This window comes from Hemitrygon akajei, chromosome 15 (genome assembly GCF_048418815.1).
Source record: "Hemitrygon akajei chromosome 15, sHemAka1.3, whole genome shotgun sequence".
NCBI classification, from domain to species: domain Eukaryota; kingdom Metazoa; phylum Chordata; class Chondrichthyes; order Myliobatiformes; family Dasyatidae; genus Hemitrygon; species Hemitrygon akajei.
The window spans coordinates 58,460,632-58,484,170 of NC_133138.1; the positions used below are offsets into that span (position 1 = coordinate 58,460,632).

At 39.9% G+C, this 23,539-nt stretch overlaps 1 protein-coding gene across 4 annotated transcripts in view; it reads right to left on the bottom strand.

The window, feature by feature from the left end:
- Window positions 1-570: 570 nt before the first annotated feature.
- LOC140739601 (histamine H2 receptor-like) overlaps window positions 571-23,539 on the bottom strand; it is a 31,796-nt gene continuing 8,827 nt past the window's right edge. For 2 of the 4 annotated variants that reach the window (XM_073068005.1, XM_073068004.1), the window contains exons 2-4: window positions 20,290-21,645; window positions 2,795-2,953; window positions 571-1,071 (exon numbers count right to left, since the gene is read on the bottom strand). In XM_073068005.1, coding sequence (XP_072924106.1) covers window positions 2,887-2,953; window positions 20,290-21,359 — 1,137 coding nt within the window. In that variant the 5' untranslated portion in view covers window positions 21,360-21,645 and the 3' untranslated portion in view covers window positions 571-1,071; window positions 2,795-2,886. The remainder of the gene's footprint in view (window positions 1,072-2,794; window positions 2,954-20,289; window positions 21,646-23,539) is intronic. The other 2 variants (XM_073068007.1, XM_073068006.1) reach the window with 2 other exon arrangements.

Consider the following 23,539-nt stretch of genomic DNA (forward strand, 5'->3'; position numbering starts at 1 on the left):
TGCTTTCCTGTTTGCCTTCAAAAAGCCCATTGCTTCTGAGTCATGGAGAATGTTCAGAAGCAGAGAATCCACCAGCCTCCTCAGTTTAGAAGCTCCTAGACCAGATACTAGGTAGGCCCACAATTACTTCTCATGGCCTTATTGCCTGAATGCATGTCATTGGCTCCTGCCATGACAGACATTATGTGAACCACCTCCTACCATATTTATCATCTCTATCACCACTTCTCCTGGTGCCTTGTATCAGATGTTAGTACCATATATTATCAGCTAGGTAGCCACCTTGCAAAATAAATTGTCATTGGGAACTAGGACACAGTGATAGCTATAATTAGTAACATTTGGTTATGAATCGGCAGCTATGTTTCTGTTTTGTGGTTAAGACATAATCTGTCTTATGATTCATCCTTTATCTAAGTATGAAATGAAATAATTTTATACAGGTTTAATCTGGTAGACTCATTTCTTAGTGTGTAGGAAATTTTGAGTTCTTGCCTCGAGAATGATAAAAAATAACCTTTTATTTACTGTGTTCCAGGATTGCAATAAAAAACGGACTCAATACATTAATCATGTTATGTTCTGGGGAGAATTTTATTTTTGATCTGACAGTTTAAATATGTCATCCATCTTAACCAATAACTATAAAATATCATAAATCTAACCATAGAACAGAATAAACAAGTTTAAAGGTTACCTTACTGATACAAGCATAAACTTTGAAATTCTGTTCATATATAAACAAAATGTAAAACACTGATGAACATCTTACAATAACAAACAAAGGAAAGCAGCCATCAATAATTTACCAAATATTGCATATTCTTGCTGATAAAACAATGTAAATACTGGACATAGGAGTTCAATGCTCAAGGCCTAGCAATTTTTGGTGTACTAAAGAGTTCACCTCAGTATCAGATTCAGGAATCCCAAGTTCTTTCTTCATCACTTCAATATTTATCAACTGTAAGTCTCTGCAGCAAGAGATGATCTCTTCTAGTTTTCCTCAGGGAGTGGCAAGATTCCAAATGTAGCAAGTTGTGTGTCAGGTTAAAGGGCAGATTCACCTTCCTTTAATGAGTAAAAGCAGCAAATAAACTAAGTTATCTGATCCACTAAGTAAACATAATGATTATAGAACAATATTACTGAGTACATAACTAATAGATAGGTAGATAGATATTTCATTGATCCCAAAGGAAATTACAGTGTCACAGTAGCATTACAAATGTATAGGTATACAAATATTAGAAGATAAGTAACAAAGAATAAAGGAGAGTGTTGTGTGGTGGTCGCTTGCTGCTTGTGCTTTCTTCCAGCCAATAAAAGCCTACCTTAAGTCACGTCTCCAAGAGTTATTGATGGTGCATCAATTTTATTGGCTGGAAGAAAGCACAAGCAGCAAGCAACCACCACACAACAGCCTGGAGACTGAGGAAGGAGCAGTGTCTCCAATCGCCTTTATACAGGGGTCTGTGGGAGGAGCCACAGGAGCAGTCAGCTGGGGGGGGGGGGGGGGGGGGGTGTCCAGACAGGTATATGTAGTTCACCACAGAGAGTCTGACAGGAGGGGCCATCACTTCCCCGGCTATAGGTTGACTCACTATAGAGCCTAATGGCTGAGGGTAAGAATGACCTCATATAGCGCTCTTTGGAGCAGTGCAGTTGTCTTAGTCTATTACTAAAAGTGCTCCTCTGTTCAGCCAAGGTGGCATGCAGAGGGTGAGAAACATTTACCAGAATTGCCAGGATTTTCCACACATGATGTAGACAAGGGATTTCCTGAAACATGGCCTAAAGTGTATCAGAAGCTTCAGTATATCAGTATCAATAATGTGAAAATTCCAGAAAATCTATAAAGTTATGTTAATTATAGTCGACTAAAATTTTTTTTTCTACATAGTTATTTTGAATTCACCTTTTTGCTTAAAGGAAACGTGTGATGCCACTTCTGGAAATAGAATTTGACAAGTAGTCACCTATTTTGCTAAAGCATTCTCTGTAAAGTTGTCCAACTCCACTTCATAATTTAACATTGAATCTGCATTACTCATAGAGCATAAGCAACATGGATACAACTAATGAATGGTCTTGTCAGCAAGTCTATTAAGTGGCCACCATCTTCAGTTTGAAGTCAGTAGTTAAACTATATTAGGCAAATCTTCATCTGTTGTTGTTGACATAAGAATCTCTAGAAAAGAGTTAAAATGGTCTGCACCAATGAAGCTGTTAATTAACATCTTCTACATACTGTTTCCAATATTCTAAATGTTGGTTAGTCAAGAGCACGTTAGTAATAGTAGTATATGCATTTATTAAACTAGCAGAAAGATGAATAACCTTTTATTTTAAGTCCTTCAACACAATCTGGAGATTGTTCAGTTGTGGTAATATTGAAGTAATGTTACACTTCCTTTCAGAGGAAACATTAAGCCTGCTTTTTCCAGTGACTTAAACAGTGAATACACAGCCTCATTTTAAAGAAAAACAGTGAACTTAAGAAAAAAAATCGTTATCGTTCAGTCTGCCACAAAGACGGATTATTTGACCTTTTTCACATGACTATGAAAGATTTCCAATGTCAAACTTTATCATGTTTTAGGAGAGACCAACAATAACTACAATTGTTTTAATCACTTTAAAAGTAGCTAATTTGATGCAAGACAGTTTGAGGTATCCCGAGGTCAGGAAAGATCACATATAAACTAATTTTGTTTGCTTTTTCTAGACAAATGAAGATATCAAATTGTCTCTTTGTATAATTAATTCCATTACTTTTCCTGTTAGCACTCACCACAATGCATCGTCTTCAGCTTAGCTGGTCTGAGATAAAAACTTGTCCATCTTTTGCTGCAGTTCTGTAATTAGATGGCTGAAGTCATAATTCTATTGTGGTGTACCAGTTTGTCCCTCCCAGAACACCTCTCCACCAGGTACAATTTCATCTAGCGACCTGGGTGAACACAAACAAAATTCACCCAGATGAATTGCATGCTTGGATGGCAGGCAACTCCAGACTTGGATGAAAACGATAGTCACCAACCATTCAGTCAACCAAGCTATTTGTCACCATCTATCAGTTCCAAGTTAACATTTTACATTTGTTTATTAATATGTAGCCATCCTTTGTTCACGTTTCCTGTTTAAGTCTGCTGTCTCCAAGTAGCATTCATATCTTACCCTTTTCCTCCTTTGAATCTGACCCACTCACTCCATGATTACTTCTCCATCACATGTGAATGGATACTGTACAATCAATGGTAACTTACTGGGTTCTATACTTACCTGCAAGACAAATCAGATGAATAGCAGTGTGCCTGTCACTAAAGTAGGGTAACAATTTGAATGGCCCTAACTAGCTTTCTGCTTTCTTAACCAGATTTAGCTTATATGGTTATTGACTCAGATGAATGTAAATGAATGTAAACACACGAATAATAATATTGCCAAAAATATTTCTGAGCTTCATGTGATGATTTTAACATTTTTTATATACTGTAATCCCTTGATCCAACAGTTAATTCCTAACAAAAATCTTTATTGCTCACATATTCTGAATCTTATTTTGAGGCTCATTTTTCTGAGGTGATCTAGAAGTAAAAGAATGAAGAGTTGAGAATTCCTCTTCATTGCCATGGCCAAGTGAGTCAAGGCTCAGAGAATGATGCGATGCCGGGAATTTATATGGAATAATAGTTCTACTGACTGCCATGTAACCAGGCTCAGTTAGCACAGTCTCCTGTTCTGAGTTCAAACCACAATCCAAGATGTGATTGTGTAATGAATGATAGACCGGCATGAAGGTCATGCAGCTCCTGACAGGTGATATTTCAGGTGAACGTTACATCTGGCACTCTATCAAAATCATTCATGCCTGTTAATTCATCTGAGATTGTGGAGTGGTAGAATTTCTGTAGAACACAACATGACAGGGTGCACGAAGTGATAGGATTGAGGAAGGGGAAAACAGAAATAAATTAAAGATAGCATGCAACAGAGATTATAGAAAGAACAGGCAGGAGTTCAGGCTTAATCACAGCCAGTGGCATGAGTTACAGGGCAATAGAGGCATGGTGCAGTTAAAACAGAAAGCAGCAAATACTGGACTGGAAGTGTTATATTTGAATGCATGCAGCATAATGAATAAAATGGACAATCTTTAAATTCAGCTATGGATTGGCAAATATGACATTATGGCCATCTCTGAAACTTGGCTAAAGGATGGCTGCCATTGGGAGCTGAATGTCCAAGGAGATACGATGTTTTGGAAAGATAGGTTAGTAGGCAGAGGGAGTGGTATGGCTCTGTATACAAGAAATAATATTAAATCATTAGAAAGAGATGATATAGGACGGGAAGAGTCTCTATGAGTTGAGTTAAGAAATGGCAAAAATCAAAGGACCCTAATGACAGTTGTATACAGGCATCCAAACAGCAGCCAGGATGTGGATTACAAATTACAGTAGGAGATAGAAAAGGCGTATCAGAAAGGCAATCTCATGGTAATCGTTGGGGACTTTAATGTGAAAACAGATTGGGAAAACCAGATCAGTGCTGGACCTCAAGAGAGAGAATTTGTAGAATGTCTAAGCTTTTTAGAACATCTTGTTGCTGAGCCCACGAGGGGATCAGCTGTGCTGGATTGGGTGCTGTGCAATGATCCAGAGGTGATAAGAAGCTTAAGGTTAAGGAACCCTGGGGGAACACTGATCACAATACGATCGAGTTCACATTGAAATTTGAGAGGGAAAAAGTAAAATCCAATGTGCTAGTATTTCAGTGGAATAAAGGAAATTACAATGGCATGAGAGGGGAACTGGCCAAAGTTGACTGGAAAGGGACTTTTGCAGGAAGAACAGCAGAGCAGCAATAGCTGGAGTTGCTGTGAAAAAATGAGGGAAGTGCAAGATAGATATATTCCAAATAACAGGAAATTTTCAAAGTGAAGAAGAACACCACCATGGCTGACAAGTGAAGTCAGAGCCAAAGTAAAAGCAAATGAGAAGGCATACAAGGAAGCCGGAGCTAGTGGGAAGATAAAGGTTTGGGAAGCTTTTAAAACCTTGCAGAAGGAAACTAAGAAGGTCATTAGTAAGGAAAAGATGAATTATGAAAGGAAGCTGGCAACTAATATCAAAGAAGATACTAGAATTTTTTTAAGTGTATAAAGGGTGAAAGAGAGTGAAGGGTAGATATAGGACCAATACAAAATGACGCTGGAGATATTGTAATAAGAGATGCAGAGATGGCAGAGGAAATGAATGCGTATTTTGCATCAGTCTTCACAGTGGAAGATGGCTGCAGTATACCGCACGTTCAGGGGTGTCAGGGAAGTGAAGTTTGGTGGATAAGTCTCCTGGACCTGATGGAATGCACTCTCGGGTTCTGAAGGAAGTAGCTGGAAATATTGCGGAAGCGGTAACAATGATTTTTCAAGAATCAATAGATTCTGGCATTGTACTGGATGACTGGAAAATTGCAAATGTTACTCTGCTATTTAAGAAGGGTGGGAAGCAGCAGAAAGGAAACTATAGACCTGTTGACCTGACAACAGTGGTTGGGAAGTTGTTGGAATCGATTGTTAGGTATGAGATTATGGAGTACCTGGAGGCACATGACAAGATAAGCCAAAGCCAGCATCACTTCCTGAAAGGAAAATACTGCTTGACAAACCTACTGCAATACTTTGAGGAAATTACAAGCAGGGTAAACAAAGGAGATGCAGTAGACGTGGTGTACTTGGATTTTCAGAAGGCCTTTGACAAGGTGCTGTACATGAGGCTGCTTGTCAAGATAAGAGTCCATGGAATTACAGGGAAGTTACTAGCATAGGTTGAGCATTGGCTAGTCGGCAGAAAACAGAGAGTAGGAATAAAAGGATCCTATTCTGGCTGGCTACTGGTTACCAGTGGAGTTCCACAGGGGTCAGTGTTGGGACCACTGCTTTTTACGATGTATGTCAATGATTTGGACTACGGTATTTATGGATTTGTGTCTAAATTCGACAATGATACAAAGATAGGTAGAGGAGCAGGTTGTGTCAAGGAAACAGAGAGCCTGCAGAGAGACTTAGATAGCTTAGGGGAATGGGCAAAGAAGTGGCAAATGAAATACAGTGTTGGAAACTGTATGGTCATGCACTTTGATGGAAGAAATAAACGGGCAGACTATTATTTAGATGGGGAGAGAATTCAAAATACAGAGATGCAAAGGGACTTGGGGGTCCTTGTACAAGATACCCTATAGGTCAACCTCCAGGTTGAGTTGGTTGTGAAGAAGGTGAATGCAATGTTGGCCTTCATTTCTAGAGGTATAGAATAAAAGAGCAGGGATGTGATGTTGAGGCTCTATAAGGCACTCAGGAGAACATATTTGGAGCATCGTGTGCGGTTTTCGGCTCCTCGTTTTAGAAAGGATATACTGACCTTGGAAATGGTTCAGAGAAGATTCACAAGAATGATTCCAGGATTGCAAGGGTTACCATATGAGGAACATCTGGCAGTCTTGGGCTGTATTCCCTGGAGTTCAGGAGAATGAGGGGGGAGTCTCATAGAAAAATTCCAAATGTTAAAAGGCCTGAACGGATTAGATATAGCAAAGTTATTTCCCATGGTAGGGGATTCTAGGATAAGAGGGCATGACTTCAGGATTGAAGGACGTCCATTTAGAGTAGAGATTTGGAGAAATTACCTTAGTCAGTGTGTAGTAAATCTCTGGAATTTGTTGCCATGAGTGGCTGTGGAGACCAAGTCATTGGGTGTATTTAAGGCAGAGATAGATAGGTTCTTGATTAGCCAGGGCATCATAGGGTATGGGGTGATGTCAGGGGAGTGCGGATGACTGGAAGAATTAGATCAGCCAATGATTGAATGGCAGAGCAGACACATGGGCCAAATGGACTACTTCTGTTTCTATATCTTACGGTGTTATGGTGTTATGGACATTGATTTGAGATAGCATGTATGATGCTAAAAGCTACGGATAAGCCTTTGGTTATTTTTAACATATAATATTATCTTGCTGTCATTACATCACTATTAAAAATATAGATTCACTAATCATTTTTGTTTCCATTTTTTAAATATGAACAAATGTTCTGTTACATTGATGAAGGCCCTCCATTTTCAGGGGTCAACCATGGACGTTGTGTCCTAGCTGTCTGCATCAAAGTCAATACACAAGCCAGGGCAGTACGATATGGAGAGCAAGCTGTTGTCCATGCAGCAGGCTCCTCCTCTCCATGCAGTCTGTATGAAGTGCTTCATGTTTTAACAAATATACTTAGTTATTTTGCTAGCAGTGTCAACTTCTTTATATGTATGAATTTGTATGGCTGAAATATGTGAATGAATTTGTTTTGGAGAATGGAGATTGGCGAGTGGCCAGTGTTGTTTCTTTGTTTAGGACGGGCAGTCAGATAATCCAGAAAATTATAGGCCACTAAGCCTTTCATTGCTGATAGAGAAATGACTGGAAAAGATGGTTAGGGACAGGATTTACTTGCATTTGGAAAGACATGGTTTAGTCAGGGGAGGCCATGTGACAGGTGTTGGACTTTTGGAGTTCATATTTTAAAATAAATTATGGAGAAAATAGCAGAAACCTTAGGAGTACCGATATACAGAGGGTTGCCATTCTGTAGCTGCCACAAGTGGCAACACAAGGGATAGGGTGGTTAAAGAAGGCATACTGCATATTGGCTTTGTCAGTCAGGATGCCGAATATAAAAGTAGAAAGTCATGTTGCAGTTGTATAAATTTGTGGTCATAACAGGAAGGCTTTGGAGAGGGTGCAGAAGAGGTTCACTCAGATGTTGTCTGAATTAGAGAATATTAACTAAAAGGAAAGTTTGGACAAAATTGAGATGTTTTCTCTGGAGCATTAGAGATTGAGGGGTGATCTAAATGAAGTATATAAAATCATGAAAAGCATGAACTAGGTAATAAAATCTTTTTCCCAGAATAGAAGTATCATATAATAGTGGAATAAGATTTAAGATGAGAGGGAGGCGTTTCAAAGCAGATTTGTGTGGAGAGTTTTTTGCCTAAGTAAGTGCCCAGAATGTGCTGCTAGGGTAATGGTAGAAGTAGATATAATAGCAACATTTAACTGGCAGTTAGACAGGCACATCAACAAGTAAGGGCTAAGGAATAGAGACAATGCAGGCAAATGTGTAGTTTTACTTGGCACAGAAGGGCCTTTTTCTGTGCTCTTCTGTTCTGTGACCCATCTCCTAACTTTGCTGGCATCAACACACTTACTACCAAAATTGCTATATGGCAAACAGCTGGGGACAATGTATTTTATCATGACCTCTTCAGTTCTCTTGGTATCCTATTCATAAATTATTTTTAATTTTTTGAGACTATTTCCCATGTATAGAGTCCGTGCAGCCTCTTCCAAATGTAGATACATCCTGTCTCTCAGAATCCTCTCCAGTAACTTTACCCCCCCCCCCCCACCTAACTAACGTTAGGCTCACTTGCCTGTAGACCAGCAGCTTGTTCTTACAGCCTTCTAAAATAAAGGTATAATTTACCACTTTGTTCAGTACCTCATCCACAGTTAGGAGCATATAAAAATCTCTGCCAAGATCCCAACAGTTTCTTCCCTTGCTTCCTAGAATACACTTAGGTCTCAATAATTTATTTACCTTCATGCATCTCAAGGCTGCCAACATCTCTATCAGAATATTGTTGTTTCAGGATATCCTCATTCTCTTCCATGATATTTCTGAGCTTCTATGACCTTCTCCATGATAAATACAAACAAACTCCCTGAAAACCTGAGCTTTCATAACCTTCTCCATGGTAAATCCAAACAAACTCCCTGATATCCCTGAGCTTCCATAACCTTCTCCATGGTAAATACAAAAGAGGTATTTATTTGTCTCTCATGACTCCACATGTAGACAACCAAAATGATTTTAAAAGGGCCTGTTCTTTCCCTAATTATGCTTTTATTTTTAATGTATTCATCAAATCTTAATATTCTTCTTTAGATTATCTGCTAAGGATATCTCATTTTTTCTTTCTTCTCCTCATGATTTCCTCATAAATGTACTCATACCTCCCTTGTACTCCTCCAAGGATTTGCTTCTACCCAGCTGTTTATCATTTTCATATGCCTCTTTTTTCACCTGAACAGGGCCTCAAAACCCCTCCATCAGCTAGACTTCCCTAATCCTGCCAGCATTGCCCTTTACTCTAATGAGAACACAACCTATTTCAGTTACAAATGCCTTCCATTTGCTACGCATCCCTTTACCAGTCATTTCCAATCAACCCTTGCATTTTGCTGCCTAATGCAATCAAAAATGGCTTTGTTCCAATTTAGAATTTTAACTTGCAGATATTCCCGTCTCATTTCCCTGTAAGGTTGTACAGTGCTGAGGGGGCAACCAGACAAACGCTATTACAAACGGCTACAGTACATATTTCTTCAGAAAACTTTCCAAGACATACTTAGCAAATTCTGCTTCCTCCCAGTCAATATTAGGGAAGTTAAAATTGCCTACTATTACAAACCTATTATTTCTATAGTTATTTCCCTACATATTTGCTTCACTAGTTCCCTCTAATTATGGTGGGGTGAGTAGTGCTATAGTCCAATCCCATCAAATCAATATGATCGCAAAACCTAAGAAGCATTTGGCCAGAAACAAGAACTGGCAGGGTAAAGAAGGGTGTGGACCATATGTAGCCAGATGAGATTAATTTAGATTAACATCTTGGTTGGCGCAGACGGTCCTGTTCTATATTCTATATACATGAAACATTTTGGAAGCACAATTGAGTGTAATTAAGGTAATAATATACACTGAATTGCAAATATGTAATTTAAAAGAACATGTTCTGCTTTGTTCAAAGCACTCACCGAGCTAATTTTGCATCTGTTGAAGACATGCAAATGTATTTCCATTAGCTTGCGGAGAGTAAGAATTTCAGGTTGTGTATTGTACACATTCTCTGATACTATATGGAACCAATGTACCACTGAAAATAGTGTGGGTATCTACCAACCTTTAGGGTTTCAAATCCAGCTCTGTAACAAAATATCTACTATCAGTCCCAAATGAAACTGGCTTTACAGTCTTGACATAATTTCCAAATCTGTTAGCACAGATTTTCCTATGATTTACTGCAGAATGACTGTTCTATACGGATTCATTAGCTAGAAGTGGAAACGTCAATGCTGCAGCAAGAGTAACTCTACTGAAGTCAGAGTTTAAGTATCTTGTTAATATTTAGCACAAAGCCTGCATCTAATCCATAGCACATGTACTTGATCTGCCCTGCAAGTACATTTCATTTCCCAGAAATATATTAATGTGTTTTATTTCTAGAGCAGTAAAAAAAGAAAAAAATATTCAAAGTACAGCAATAATAAACCCTGATTTTAATGGCATTACTTAGCATTTTTTAAAATTTGGAGGCTGAAGTCTGTGATAGAATTAATACGTATAGCATATTTGATTATGATTCCTGCAATAAATGAAAAACATACAAGTAATCCCCAGTCACGAGACAGCACACCCCAATGCCTTCCCAGTCATTGAGGGAGACTTCAACCAGGTCAGCTTAAAGAGGTCTGAAAAACTACCACTAACATGTCCCTTTGGAAGCAGAGGAGTCAACATAATTTAGTAACTGTTACACCACTCTGAAAAACGCTTACCGTGCCAGGACACACCCGCACATTGGCAAGTCCACTCACCTAACTGTACTTCTATTCCTGGTGTACAGGCAGAAACTGAAGACCACACTACCAATGGAGAGCACCATGAAGATATGGTCAAGGGAGCAAGAAGAGTCTTTACAGAACTGCTTTGAATCAGTATACTGGACCATATTTAGGGACTTACCTTTGGATCTGAATGAAAATGTCACAATCGTCACCAAATTCAATACCTGTGTGGACGAGTGTGTGCCTTCAAGAACATACTAAACATAATCAAACCAGAAGCTGTGGATGAACCAGGAGATATGCATTCTGCTGAGGGCTAGGTCTGTGGTGTTTAAGACAAGACATCCCAAACCCTACAAGAAGTCCAACTATGACCTACAGAACACTATTTTGACAGCGAAAAGGCAAATTTCATGTGAAGTTAGATGTACGTCAGGATCTGTATGCCATTACTTCCTAGCAGGCAAAACTTCATAGCATAATTGGCAGTGATGCTTTGACTCCTGGCATATAGACAGAGACTGAAGACCACAGCACCAGTGGTGAGGACTGCGAAGATCTGGTCAAAGGAGGAAGAAGAGCACTACAGACTGCTTGAATCTGTGTATACAATCATGTTCAGGGACTCAGCTTCAGATCTGAATGAAAATGCTACAATCCACACTGACTTGTCCCTGATGAGTTCAACGCCTTTTATGAACAATGTGAATGGGAGAATGAAATTACACCTCTGTAGATCCTCAAAATATCTGGCAAACATATGATCTCTGTCCCGGAGGCTGATATCAGAACATTCAAGAGGGCAAACTCTTGCAAGATGACAGGTTCTGGCAGCAGGGCACTGAAAACCTGTGCTGACTGGCTGGAGTGTTCAAGGACATCTTCAGCCTCTCACTGCTGCAGTTAGAAGTAACCACCTGACTGAAAAGAGCATTCATCGTACCGATGGTCAAGAAGAGCAGGGTGAGCTGCCTCAATGACTATCACTTAGTAGTGCTCATACCTATTGTGATGAAATGCACTGAGAGGTTCGTGGTGGCTAGAATTAATTACACCTGAGCAAGGACCTCTACCTTTGCAATTTGCCTACTGCCTCAAAAAGTCTGAAGTAGATACGATTTCACTGGCTCTCTACTGGGCTTTGGACCACCTGGACAACCTATGTCAAGCTGCTGTTTATTGATTACAGTTTGGCGTTCAACACCATCTCCCCTCAGAACTAATCAACCAGCTTCAGAATCTGAGCCTTTGTAACTAAGCCTTTCTGTAACTGGATTCTTGACTTCCCATCAGGAGACCACAGTCAGTGTGGATCGGAATTGGTATCTCCTTCTTGCTAACAATCAACGCAGGTGTAACTCATGGATGGGATGGGTGCTTAGCCCATTGCTCTACTCTCTCTACACTCATGACATTGTGATGAAACACAGCTCAAAAGTCAAGTAGAATCAAGTTAAATATCACAGGCAGGTGTTGTGAAATTTGTTGTTATGTGGCAGCACTACATTGCAATACATAACAACAAAAACTATAAATTAAAATAAGTAGTATATATAAAAAAGAAAATTAAATAAGTAGGGCAAAAAGAGAGGAAAAAATACTGAGGTAGTGTTCATGGGTTTATTGTCCATTCACAAAACTAATGGCGGAGGGGAAGAAGCTGTTCCTATAATGTTGAGTATGTGTCTTCAGGGTTCTGTACCTCCTTCTTGATGGTAACAATGAGAAGTAAGCATATCCTGGGTGAGGTGGGCTCCTTCATGATGGAGTCGTCATTTTAAGGCATTGCTTTTTGAAGATGCCCTCACTGGTGGGGAGGCTAGTGCCCATGATGGAGCCAGCATAGTTTACAACTTTCTGCAGCCTTTTCCAATCCTGTGCAGTGTCTCCTACATACCAGATGGTGATGCAACCAGTTAGAGTGCTCTGCATGGTACATCTGTGGAAACTTGCCATTGTCTTTGTTGACATACCAATTGTTCTCAAACTCCTAATGAAATATAGCTGCTGTTGTGCCTTCTTTGTAATTGCATCTACATGTTGGGTCCAGGATAGATCCTCAGAGATTTTGACACCAGGAACTTAAAACTGCTCACCCTTTCCACTTCTGATCCCTCAATGAGGACTGGTGTGTGTTCCCTCAACTCCTGCTTCCTTAAGTCCACATCAAATCCTTGGTCTTACTAATATTGACTATAAGGTTGTATAAATTCACTGATGATACCACAGTTATTGGCAGAAACTCAGATGGTGACAGGGTGTTGTTCAGGACTGAAATAGATTGGCTGCTCGTATGGAGTCACAACAATAACCTTGTACTCAATGTCAATAAGATCAAGGATTTAATTGTAGACTTCAGGAAGGGGAAGACAGAACAGCACACATCAATTATCATTTAGGGGACAGCAGTAGAAAAGGAGAGCAAGGAGTCAAAATTTCGGATGATCTATCCTGAACCCAGCATATTGAGTTTGTGGAGATTTGGTAGGTCACCAGAAACTCTAGCAAATTTCTGCAGATGTACTATGGAGAGCATTCTGACTAGTTGATCACCACCTGGTGTGGAGACGCCAATGCACAGGGTCATAAGAGGCTTCATTGGGTTGATGACTCTCCACTTCCATCATTGGCTCAAGCCTCCCCCAATATCGAGGGCACCTTCAAAAGGCAATGCCTCAAGAAAATGGCATCTATCCTTAAAAACTCTCACCATCTCATTACTACCATCAGGGAGGAGGTACAAGAGCCTAAAGATCCAAACTCAATGTTTTAGGAACAGTTTCTTCCCCTCTGTCATTAGACTTCTAAATGATCGATGGCCCCATGAACACCTCACTATTTCTCTACCACTATTTTGTTGATTTATTTTTAATGTAACTTATAATATTTTATGCCTGCACTGCAACCACAAAACAACAAATTTTACGACTTACGTCAGTAACAATAATCCTGATTCTGATTCTAACATTCATTATTACTATGATTCTAACACTCATTATTACTATGATTCTAACACTCATTATTACTATGATTTACAGAAGAATTAAGCAGTTGTGATGAGGAAAACAAACTTAAAATTTCATGTCAGCTATTTTCCTTTGCTTCCTATTAAATCACTTCTGGAAGTACCAAATTTTACTTCAAATACATGATCATTATCATTTACAAAGTATTAGTTTTCAGGATTTGACTATCTGCAGACATTCCCAGAGCTCCTGTCCCTATTCAGAACTTATTCTGAGAATAGTTTGAGAGTAGGCGAGGGTTTAAAATAGTGTTGCAGGAAATTGGGAACCCGAATGCCAGTGCAGATTGTGGAGTGGTTGTGGAGAAAGATGTGTTAAGTCTACATACAAAGTTCGGAATCAAAAGGTTGAGCTAGGTGCGACCCACTGTTATGGGCTGTGTATATTTCAATACAAGGAGTATTTTAGAAAAGATGGATGAGTTTAGGACATGTAATTATGACATTGTAGCTATTAGTGACACCTGGTTGCAGGAGGGGCAGGACTGGCTGCTCAATTTTCCATCATTTTGTTGTTTTAAACATGCTAGAGCAGGAGGGATTGAAAAGGGAGGGGTGGCATGACTAGTCAGGGAAAATATCACAGCAGTGCTCTGACAGTACAGACTGGAGAACTTGTCTACTGAGGCTATATGGGTGGAACTGAGGATTAAGAAAGGGATGAGCACATTAGTGGGATTTTATTATAGACCATACAACAACACATGGGATTTAGAGGAACAAATTTGTGGAGAGATTACAGACTGTTGTAAGAAACATAAAGGTGTGACAATAAGTGATTTTAACTTCCCACATATTGACTGGGACTTCAATACTGTAAAATAGTTGAATGGAATAGTTTGTCAACTGTATTCAGGAAAGTTTCCTTAATCAGTACATAGAGATCCTAACTAGAGAGAGTGTGATAGCAGATCGCCAATTAGAGAATAGAAACATAGAAAATAGAAAACCTACAGCACAATACAGGCCCTTTGGCCCACAAAGTTGTGCCCAACATGTCCCTACCATAGAAATTACTAGGCTTACCCATAGCCCTCTATTTTTCTAAGCTCCATGTACTTATCTAAAAGTCTCTTAAAAGACCCTATCATATCCGCCTCCACCACTGTTGCCAGCAGCCCATTCCATGCATTCACCACTCTCTACGTAAAAAACTTACCCCTGACGTCTCCTCTGTACCTACTCCCCAGCACCTTAAACCTGTGTTCTCTTGTGGCAACCATTTCAGTTCTGGGAAAAAGCCCCTGACTATCCACACGATCAATACCTCTCATTATCTTATACACCTCTATCAGGTCACTTCTCATCCTCCATCACTCCAAGGAGAAAAGGTCAAGTTCACTCAACCTATTCTCATAAGGGATGCTCCCCAATCCAGGCAACATCCTTGTAAGTCTCCTCTGCACCCTTTCTATGGTTTACACGTCCTTCCTGTAGTGAGGCGACCAGAACTGAGCACAGTACTCCAAGTGGGGTCCACCAGAGTCCTATATATGAATCAGGGCAGATGACAGAAGTTTGTGTAGGGGAACACTTTACAACTATTGATCATTATACCATTAATTTCAAGATAATTATGGGGTATGATAGATCTGGTCCTCAGTTTGAGATTCTAAATTGGAGCAATGCCAATTTTGATGAAATCTGAAGGGATGAAGCAATTGTGGATTGTCACAGGTTATTTTCTGGCAAAGATGTATTTGCAAAGTGGAAAAGACAAATTTTGAGATTACAGAGTTTGTGTGTTCTTATCAGATAAAAGGCAAGGATAACAGGTTTAGGCAACGTTAGTTGAGGCCCTGGTTAAGATAAAGAAGGTGGTACATAACAGGTATAGACAGCAAGGAATTAAAGAGGTACATGATGATTATAAGAAATGCAAGAGAATAGTTAAAGATGAAATCAGGAGGCTTAATAGAAAACAGGAGTTTGCTCTAGCAGACAAGGTGAAGAAGAATCCCAATGGCTTCTGTGGAAACTGTACATTAAGATCAAACGGATAGCAAGGGACAAAATTGGGCCTCTGAAAGATCAAAGTGGTCATCTATGCATGGAACTGAAAGAGTTTTTAAATTGATTGTTTGCATCTCTCCGTAGAAGTGAGGCCAATCAGCAGTGAGGTCATGAACCACATACAGATTATAGAGGAGGAGGTGTTTGCTATCTTGAGGCAAATTAGGGTGGATAAATCTCCAGGGCCTGATGTGTTCCTTCGACCTTGTGGGAGGCTAGTGCAGAAATTGCAGGGGCCCTAGCAGATATACTTAAAAAGGGTTTTAGCCTCAGGTTAGGTGCTGGATGACCAGAGGATAGCTTGTGTTGCTCTTTTGCTTAAGAAACACTTTAATAATAAGAGGAAACCAGAGCACCCGGAAGAAATCCAGACAATCAGATATACATACAAACTTCTTAAGAAGGACACCAAAATTGAACTCTGAACTCTGATGCCCAATCTGTAATAGTGTTGTGCTAACCACTATTCTATGTGGCATCAGAGATAGTCAACATGGCTTTGTATGTCCTAGGTCATGTACAGTCGGCGCTCCTTATCCGCGGGCTCCGCATGCACGGATTCAACCAACCGCAGATCAGGAAAACCCGTAAGTTCTCTCTCCAGCACTATTTGTTTGAGCATTGTTAGCCTCACATCTTGTGTTGTGAGTGAGAGGAAGGAATTTAAGGCTAGTAAGGGATGGCTGTCTAGCTATGTAAAGTGCTACAGCCTCAAGAACTTAAAGATCATGGGAGAATCGGATTCGGCTGATGCCGAGACGGCATCAGCATTCCCAAAAGAGCTATGATGGTTGCGTCTGTACTAAACATGTACAGACTTTTTTTTCTTATCATTATTCCCTGAACAATACAGTATAACAACTATTTACATAGCATTTACATTGTATTAGGTATTATAAGTAATCTAGAGATGATTTAAAGTATATGGGAGAATGTGCCTAGGTTATATGCAAATACTACACCATTTTATATAAGGGACTTGAGCATTCGTGTTTTTTGGTATCCGTGGGGGATCCTGGAACCAATCCCCCGCGGATAAAGAGGGCCGACTGCATAACGAATCTTATAGAATGTATTGAGGAAGTTACCAGGTATGCTAGTGAAAGCAATGCAGTGGATGTTGTTTACGTGGACTTTTGCAAGACTTCTGATAAGGTTCAGCCTGGGAGGTTGGTCAAGAAGGTTCAGTCACTTCAAGATTCTTCATATTACTCTTGGTCCTTTTGTTAATTACATTCCTTCTATGAGCTTTAATTTTTCACCTTCAACCAATGAGAATATTTCATTTTAGTTGCTCTGTACAACCCCTTAGTGCATAGTAAACTGCACTTTGAAATACTTCTGTAAGATTTTGACCCATGTACTTAAGGTGTAACATTATTATTTGTCTCAGCAGTGTGAAACTTTTTATAAAATAACTAAACCACACATAAAAATGGCTCAAAATCCATGGACATAATTATATACAGTTAAAAAATGTTAGGAACACAGTGAGGTGTATTTATTTAAACAATGAATAATTACAAAGATGTAATTTTGACATCTCTACCCTAGTTCTATGTGAAACACAGAAACAAATATCACTGTGATGATTGTACACTCTAGTATCAATTGTTTGGTGACAATAAAGTAAAGTTTATTGACTTAGAATTCTTGTTAGTTGTGAATTTGACTTTTTCTATGTCCATAACTTGTCTCCAATAGGTAAACCAATGGTTTCCAAATTGTTTGGATCCAGTTAAATATAGCCTGATCCTATTTTTTGTTGAGATAATTGAATGAAGATACCAGTTTTGTTCAGACATCCCATTTATCTTGAAGGAACTCCACTTGATGGGTTCTAAACTATTCAAAGGTTTTAACTCTTTAATTTTGCACATGCACTCATTTTATTTCTGTGAAATAATGTTTCCTGGTGTTTGCAAACTGCAATTTGAGAACATATATTTCAGTTCCATGGTAAAAAATTAATGCATGTAAAGGTAAACTTTTAATTTAATGGCGGTCAGTTCTTCAGTTCAATGAAGCCAGACCAATCATGGTGCCCACCTAGCTAGTGCCAATATTTTGCATTTGGCCCATATCCTTCTATGCTCCAACTTTCCACATACCTATCCAAGTACTCCTTAAATGGTACAGTTGTACCTACCTCAACCACTTCTGGTAGCTTATTCCACATATTCACCACACACTGTGTGAAAAAATTGCTTCTCAAGTCCCTTTTAAATCTTTCCCCTTTCACCCTAAATATATACCCCCTAGTTGGTGTTCACTACGCTAGGGAAAAGACTATTACCATCTACTTATCTATGCCTCCCGCAATTTTAAACATTTCTGTAAGGACAGTCCCATTGTTGTATATTTCGTGGATTAAAGACATAACCCACCCAACCTCCCCTATATCTCAGGCCCTCTAATCCTGGAAACACCCATGTAAATCTTTTCTGCACTCTTTTCCAATTTACCCACAGTTTTCCTGAAACATGCCAACCAAAACCCCACAGTACTCCAGGAGCAGCCTTACTGAAGACGTTTACAACTGCAACATAAAATCACAACACCTTTACTCATTGCCCTGAATGATGAAGGAGAGTGTGAAAAATGTCTTTTTTTATAACCTTGTCTTCCTGTGCTGCCACTTTCAAGAAACTGCAGTATGCACTTGTACTCCTAAGACCCTCTGTCCCATTACACTTCTTAACACCCTACCATTCATAGTATGACTTTTCAAAATGCATCACCTCATACTTATCTGTACTGAAATCCATTTGCCACTCCTCAGCCCATTTTCCCAACTAATCAAGATTCTCTTGTGATCTACCATAACATTCTTCATTGTTTACAACAACCCATAAATACATGTCATCTGCAAACTTGTTGATCAAATCTTGCTCATTTGCATCCAAATTATTTATATAAATAATGAATAACAAGGGTCCCAACGCCAACCCCTGAGGCACACCACTAGTCATCGACATCCATTCTCTGCTTCCTACCCCAACTCAATTTAGTATCCACCTAACTGGCTCTCCCTGGATTTCATTGGACCAAACATTTCGGACTAGCCGACCAATTGGGACTTTGCTGAAGGTCTTGCTAATGTCCAAATATCCACTATCGTGCCTTCATCTACCTTTTAACTTTTTTCTTCAAAGAAACTCAGAAGTTTCATCAAGCACAGCTTCCCATGCACAAAGCTATGGTGACTCCTCCTAATCAGATTTTGTCCATCCAAATTCCATTTGATCCTGTCCCTCGGTACCCTTTCCAGTACCTTCCCCACACTGATCCTGCATTCTTTGGCTTATCCTTGCTACCTTTAACAGAACAACATTAGTCACTTTGGGAACTTCACTCATAGCTAACAATGAAGCAAACATCTCCACAGGGGCCTTACAATTTCCTCAAAGTCAGAGGATGTATTCAATGAGGGCCCGAGGATTTATCCACCCAAATGCATTATAAGACTGCAAATACTTCCTCCCTAGTAATATGAATGGTCTCCAGAAAATCTCTACTTTTACCCCTTTTCTCTTGAGTAACCATGTTCATACTGAAGTGAGATATCTGTTAAAACTTCCACCTGTCTCTGAAAGTTCAAATGTAAGTTGTCCTGCTGATCTCTATGGGGATCTACTCTCTCCCTAGCTACCTTTTTAACTCTTAATATAGCTATAGAAATTCTTGGGATTTTCCTCACCTTACCTGCCAGATCCATCTCATAACTTTTATTTGCCCTCTTACTTACCCTCCTAAGAGTATTCTTAATCATTTTATCATGGGCAAGGGATTCACTAGCCCATGACCTAGTAAAACCAATCTCTATTTCCTTCATTTTCTTTTATTGCCCAGTACTTCAATATCTTTCATCAGAGAAGGTCCCCTAAACTTGACAGGTTTACCCTTTACCCTAACAGAAATATGCTGCTCCTGGACACTTGCTATCACACTCTTAAAAGCCTTCCATGCCATTTGTGTCTTGCCCTTCAAACAGGTCCACGCAATCACAATCTGCTTGGTCCTGTCTAATGCCCCCAAAGTTAGTTCTGCTCAAGTTTAGTAACTTAACTGTGGGCCTGTCTTATACTTTTCCTATTTTTCTTACAAAAATTTCTCTGCATATCTGCTCTTTAAGTTCCCGCTTACTACTGTGGGGGTCTATAATAAGGTAACTCTCTGATTATTATTGTGAAGTTTTACCCATTTGGACTCACTGTATGATTTCCCCAAAAACGTTATCTCTAAGTACTGCTGTTACCTCCCTCAACAAAAAGTCCATATCCCCTCCTGCCCATCTGTAAGATAGTCTTGTCTTTCTCTCTGCCACATATTCTACTATGGCCAGTCCTCAGAGACATTTCATGCTTAGTTTGTCTGCCTTAACTGTTAAACCTCAAACAATGATATAAATGCAGCTTAACTGATGATTCTGTTCCCTGCTTTTACTAGCCATCCTGATAACTAGACTTACTCTTGCTGGCAACTGTTTTATTCCATGACTCAAGGGTCCCACCACAAGAAACTTCACAGAAAACCATCAAAGATAAAGACAGAGAATGTATTACCTTTCAGACTCTTCTTTGCTGATGCCAGTATCTTTAGTAATGTCAGAGCTATGCTCGTTATCATCCAGGATTTGGACCAACTGGTGACACTGTTCATTCCTGGACTGACAGGACCGATAGATGATGTGTGATCCCTTCTTGTGTGCATTCCTTTTCCTGCAAAACAGTAGCTTCTGGTATGCCATGCGGAATTCCCGGTTGAGTACAGCGTACACTATGGGATTCAGACCTGAGTTCACATAACCCAACCATAGCACCACAACAAAAGTGGTCTTGTCGGTTCGAATTCCTGAAATCCCTTCATGGAGAAACACTGTAAAATAAGGGAACCAGCAAATAATGAAGACTCCCATCACTGCTGCTAGAGTTACTGTTGCCTTATGCTCCTTCAGAATTCTACATTTGCTGGCGTTGTTGATTCTTCTGGCCTGTCTCCTTGCAATTTTGAATATTTTGTAATAAGTTAAACTCATGATGACTAACGGGATATAAAAGGTGATGAATGCATCCACAATGGCATAGGTTGTGTTCAGTTCTAAGTGGCAGTCATTGGTTGCATTTGAGCTTTGCACTAACAGATCTTTGGTATTCCATCCCATGTTGATGGGCAAAAATGAGAACATGATGGAAATGCTCCATATCAGTCCGAGTGAGATGACAACACGCTTTGGAGTAATGACTGTGATGTACCTCAGAGGGGCGGTGACTGCGAGGTAGCGCTCGAGGCTGATCACAAACAGATTGAGGATAGAAGCGGTGGACAGCATGACATCCAAGCTGGTGTAGATATTACAGAAGGTGGACCCAAAAGGCCATTCTGAATTAAGCAGCTCTAAGGTTGTTGAGAAAGGCATGACCAGCAAACCCAGCAGTAGGTCAGTTGCCGCCAGGGACACAATAAGACAGTTGGTATGGCTCTGAAGATGACGGTTCAACCCCACCACTAAGCACACCAACACATTGCCGAAGATTGTTATTAGTGTAATCATGCCGAACACAAGCCCAACCAGGATTGTGGAGAACACAGATCTATGTTCAGATTCACTGGTGATAGTCAGATTGCTCTCCATGTCCACAATCTTGTATTAAAAAGAAGTCATAATAATGACAAATACAATGAAGTCACTTCAAACATTTAAGATTCCTTATTTCTTAAGTCACAAGTCTGTACAAAGGGAGAATGCAACTGAAAACACATTAGCAGGCCATTTAAAGTGACTTATATAATCTCTACCTGATTTGTTTAAATTATCAGTGGCAGCGGGAACTGGGATATGGAGAACACAATTTCCTATATCCTGTGTATGTTGAAGCAAATTCAATGTTGTCAGGTGAACAGCGAAGGTAATGTCAGATCTGTAATAAAAGTGGCAAGGTAAGCATTGGTTTAGAAGCATAGAGTCTTATAGCATGGAGACAAGTCCTTTGGTCCAATTCATCCATGTGACTATGTTGCCCAGTGAACTAGTCCCATTTGCCAACATTTGGCCCATAGCCCTCTAAACTCGTCCTATTCATGTACATATCTAGATGCCTTTTAAATGTTGCTATTGAACCTGCCTCAACCATTATTTTGAGGAGCTCATTCAAAATGCTCAACTCCCTTTGCATTGAAAAAGCTACCCCTAATGTGCCTTTCAAATCCCTTATTTCTAATCTTAAAACTATGCCCAAGAGATTCTGCAGATGCTTAAAACTATGTTTTACAGATTAAAAATAAGTTCTCCTTAAAATTATGACCTCTTGATTTTAGCATCCCAGCTCCCTGGAGAAAAAACTATGTGCTTTTGCCCTGTCTAAGGTATTCATGATCCACAGGGGCTCCCAACCTTTTTTATGCCATTGCCCCTACTATTAACCTAGCGTTCTGTGGACACCTGGTTAGGAGCCCCTGCATCTAGCAGGTCACTCTTCAATCTCTTATGTTCTAGGAAATAAAGTCATAGTCTGCATAATCTCTCTTTGTAACTCAGGCCTCTAAATCCAAGCAACGTCCTGGTAAATCTTCTCTTGTACTCTTTCAAGTTTCTAATGTTTTCTATAACAGGGTGACCAAAACTGTGCACAATGCTCCTGGCATAGTCTCGCCAAATCTTATATCACTGCAACATAAATTCACAACTCTTGAACGCTTCCTTGAAAGATGAAAGCCAATATGTCAAATGCCTTCACCACCCTATCTACCTGTGACACTGCTTTCAACAAACAATACACTTGCACTCCCAGGTCTTTCTGATTGATAACACCTCCCAGCACTACCATTCACTGTATAAATCCTACCTTAGTTTGATCTCCCAAAATAGAAAACCTCATATGCCAATCCTCAGTCCACATCTGCAAAGCTACGAACCATACTTTGTATATTTATATCAAATTGTTTATATAAATGAAAGACTACAATGGTCCCAGCACTGACCCCTTGATGTACCATCAATAACTCTCTGAGACGTGAGGCGAGATATCGGCTTTTATTGACTGGAAGAAAGAACAAGCAGCAATTGACCACCATGCTACATCCTGGAGACTGAGAGGCAAGGCTCAGGCCCCAATCGCCTTTATACTGGGGTCTGTGGGAGGAGCCACGGTCAGTGGGAGGAGCCACAGGAGCAATCAGTGGGGGGCGTGTCCAGAAAGGTATATGTAGTTCACCACACCCCTGTAGCACACCAGTAGCCTCAGACCTTTAATCTGAGGAACACTCCTTGGTTGTTACTCTTTGCTTCCTACGACTTGTCAGACATGACTATCCATGCACAAAGACATACTAACTGTTCCATATCACACCCTGTCCCTCCAAATCCTGGTAGATCCAGCCCCTCAGAATCCCCTCCAGCAATTTATTTACTGCCAAAGTCAGGCTCACTGGCCAGTAGTTCCATGGCTTGTCTTTGCTACTCTTTTTAAATAATGGTACCACATTAGCCGCAGTCCGGTCCTCCAGAACCTCACCTGTGGCTAAAGATGGAGCAAAAATCTCTTCGTATTTTTTTCTTTAGCTTCCCAGAAGGTCTAAGAAAGCATTAGGTCAAACCTGGGGATTATTCCATTTTAATGCACATTAAGCTCTCCAACACTTCCTCCCTATGAATTCCTATGAATCCTGGACAACACCACAAATTTCCTCCATTTCCTTGGCTTCCATTGTTTTCTTCACAATAAGAACTGAGGAGAAATAAATATTCATTTAAAATCCCTCCCATTTCCTTTGGTTCTACACACAGAAGGCTATGTTGATCTTTAGTGGGACCTA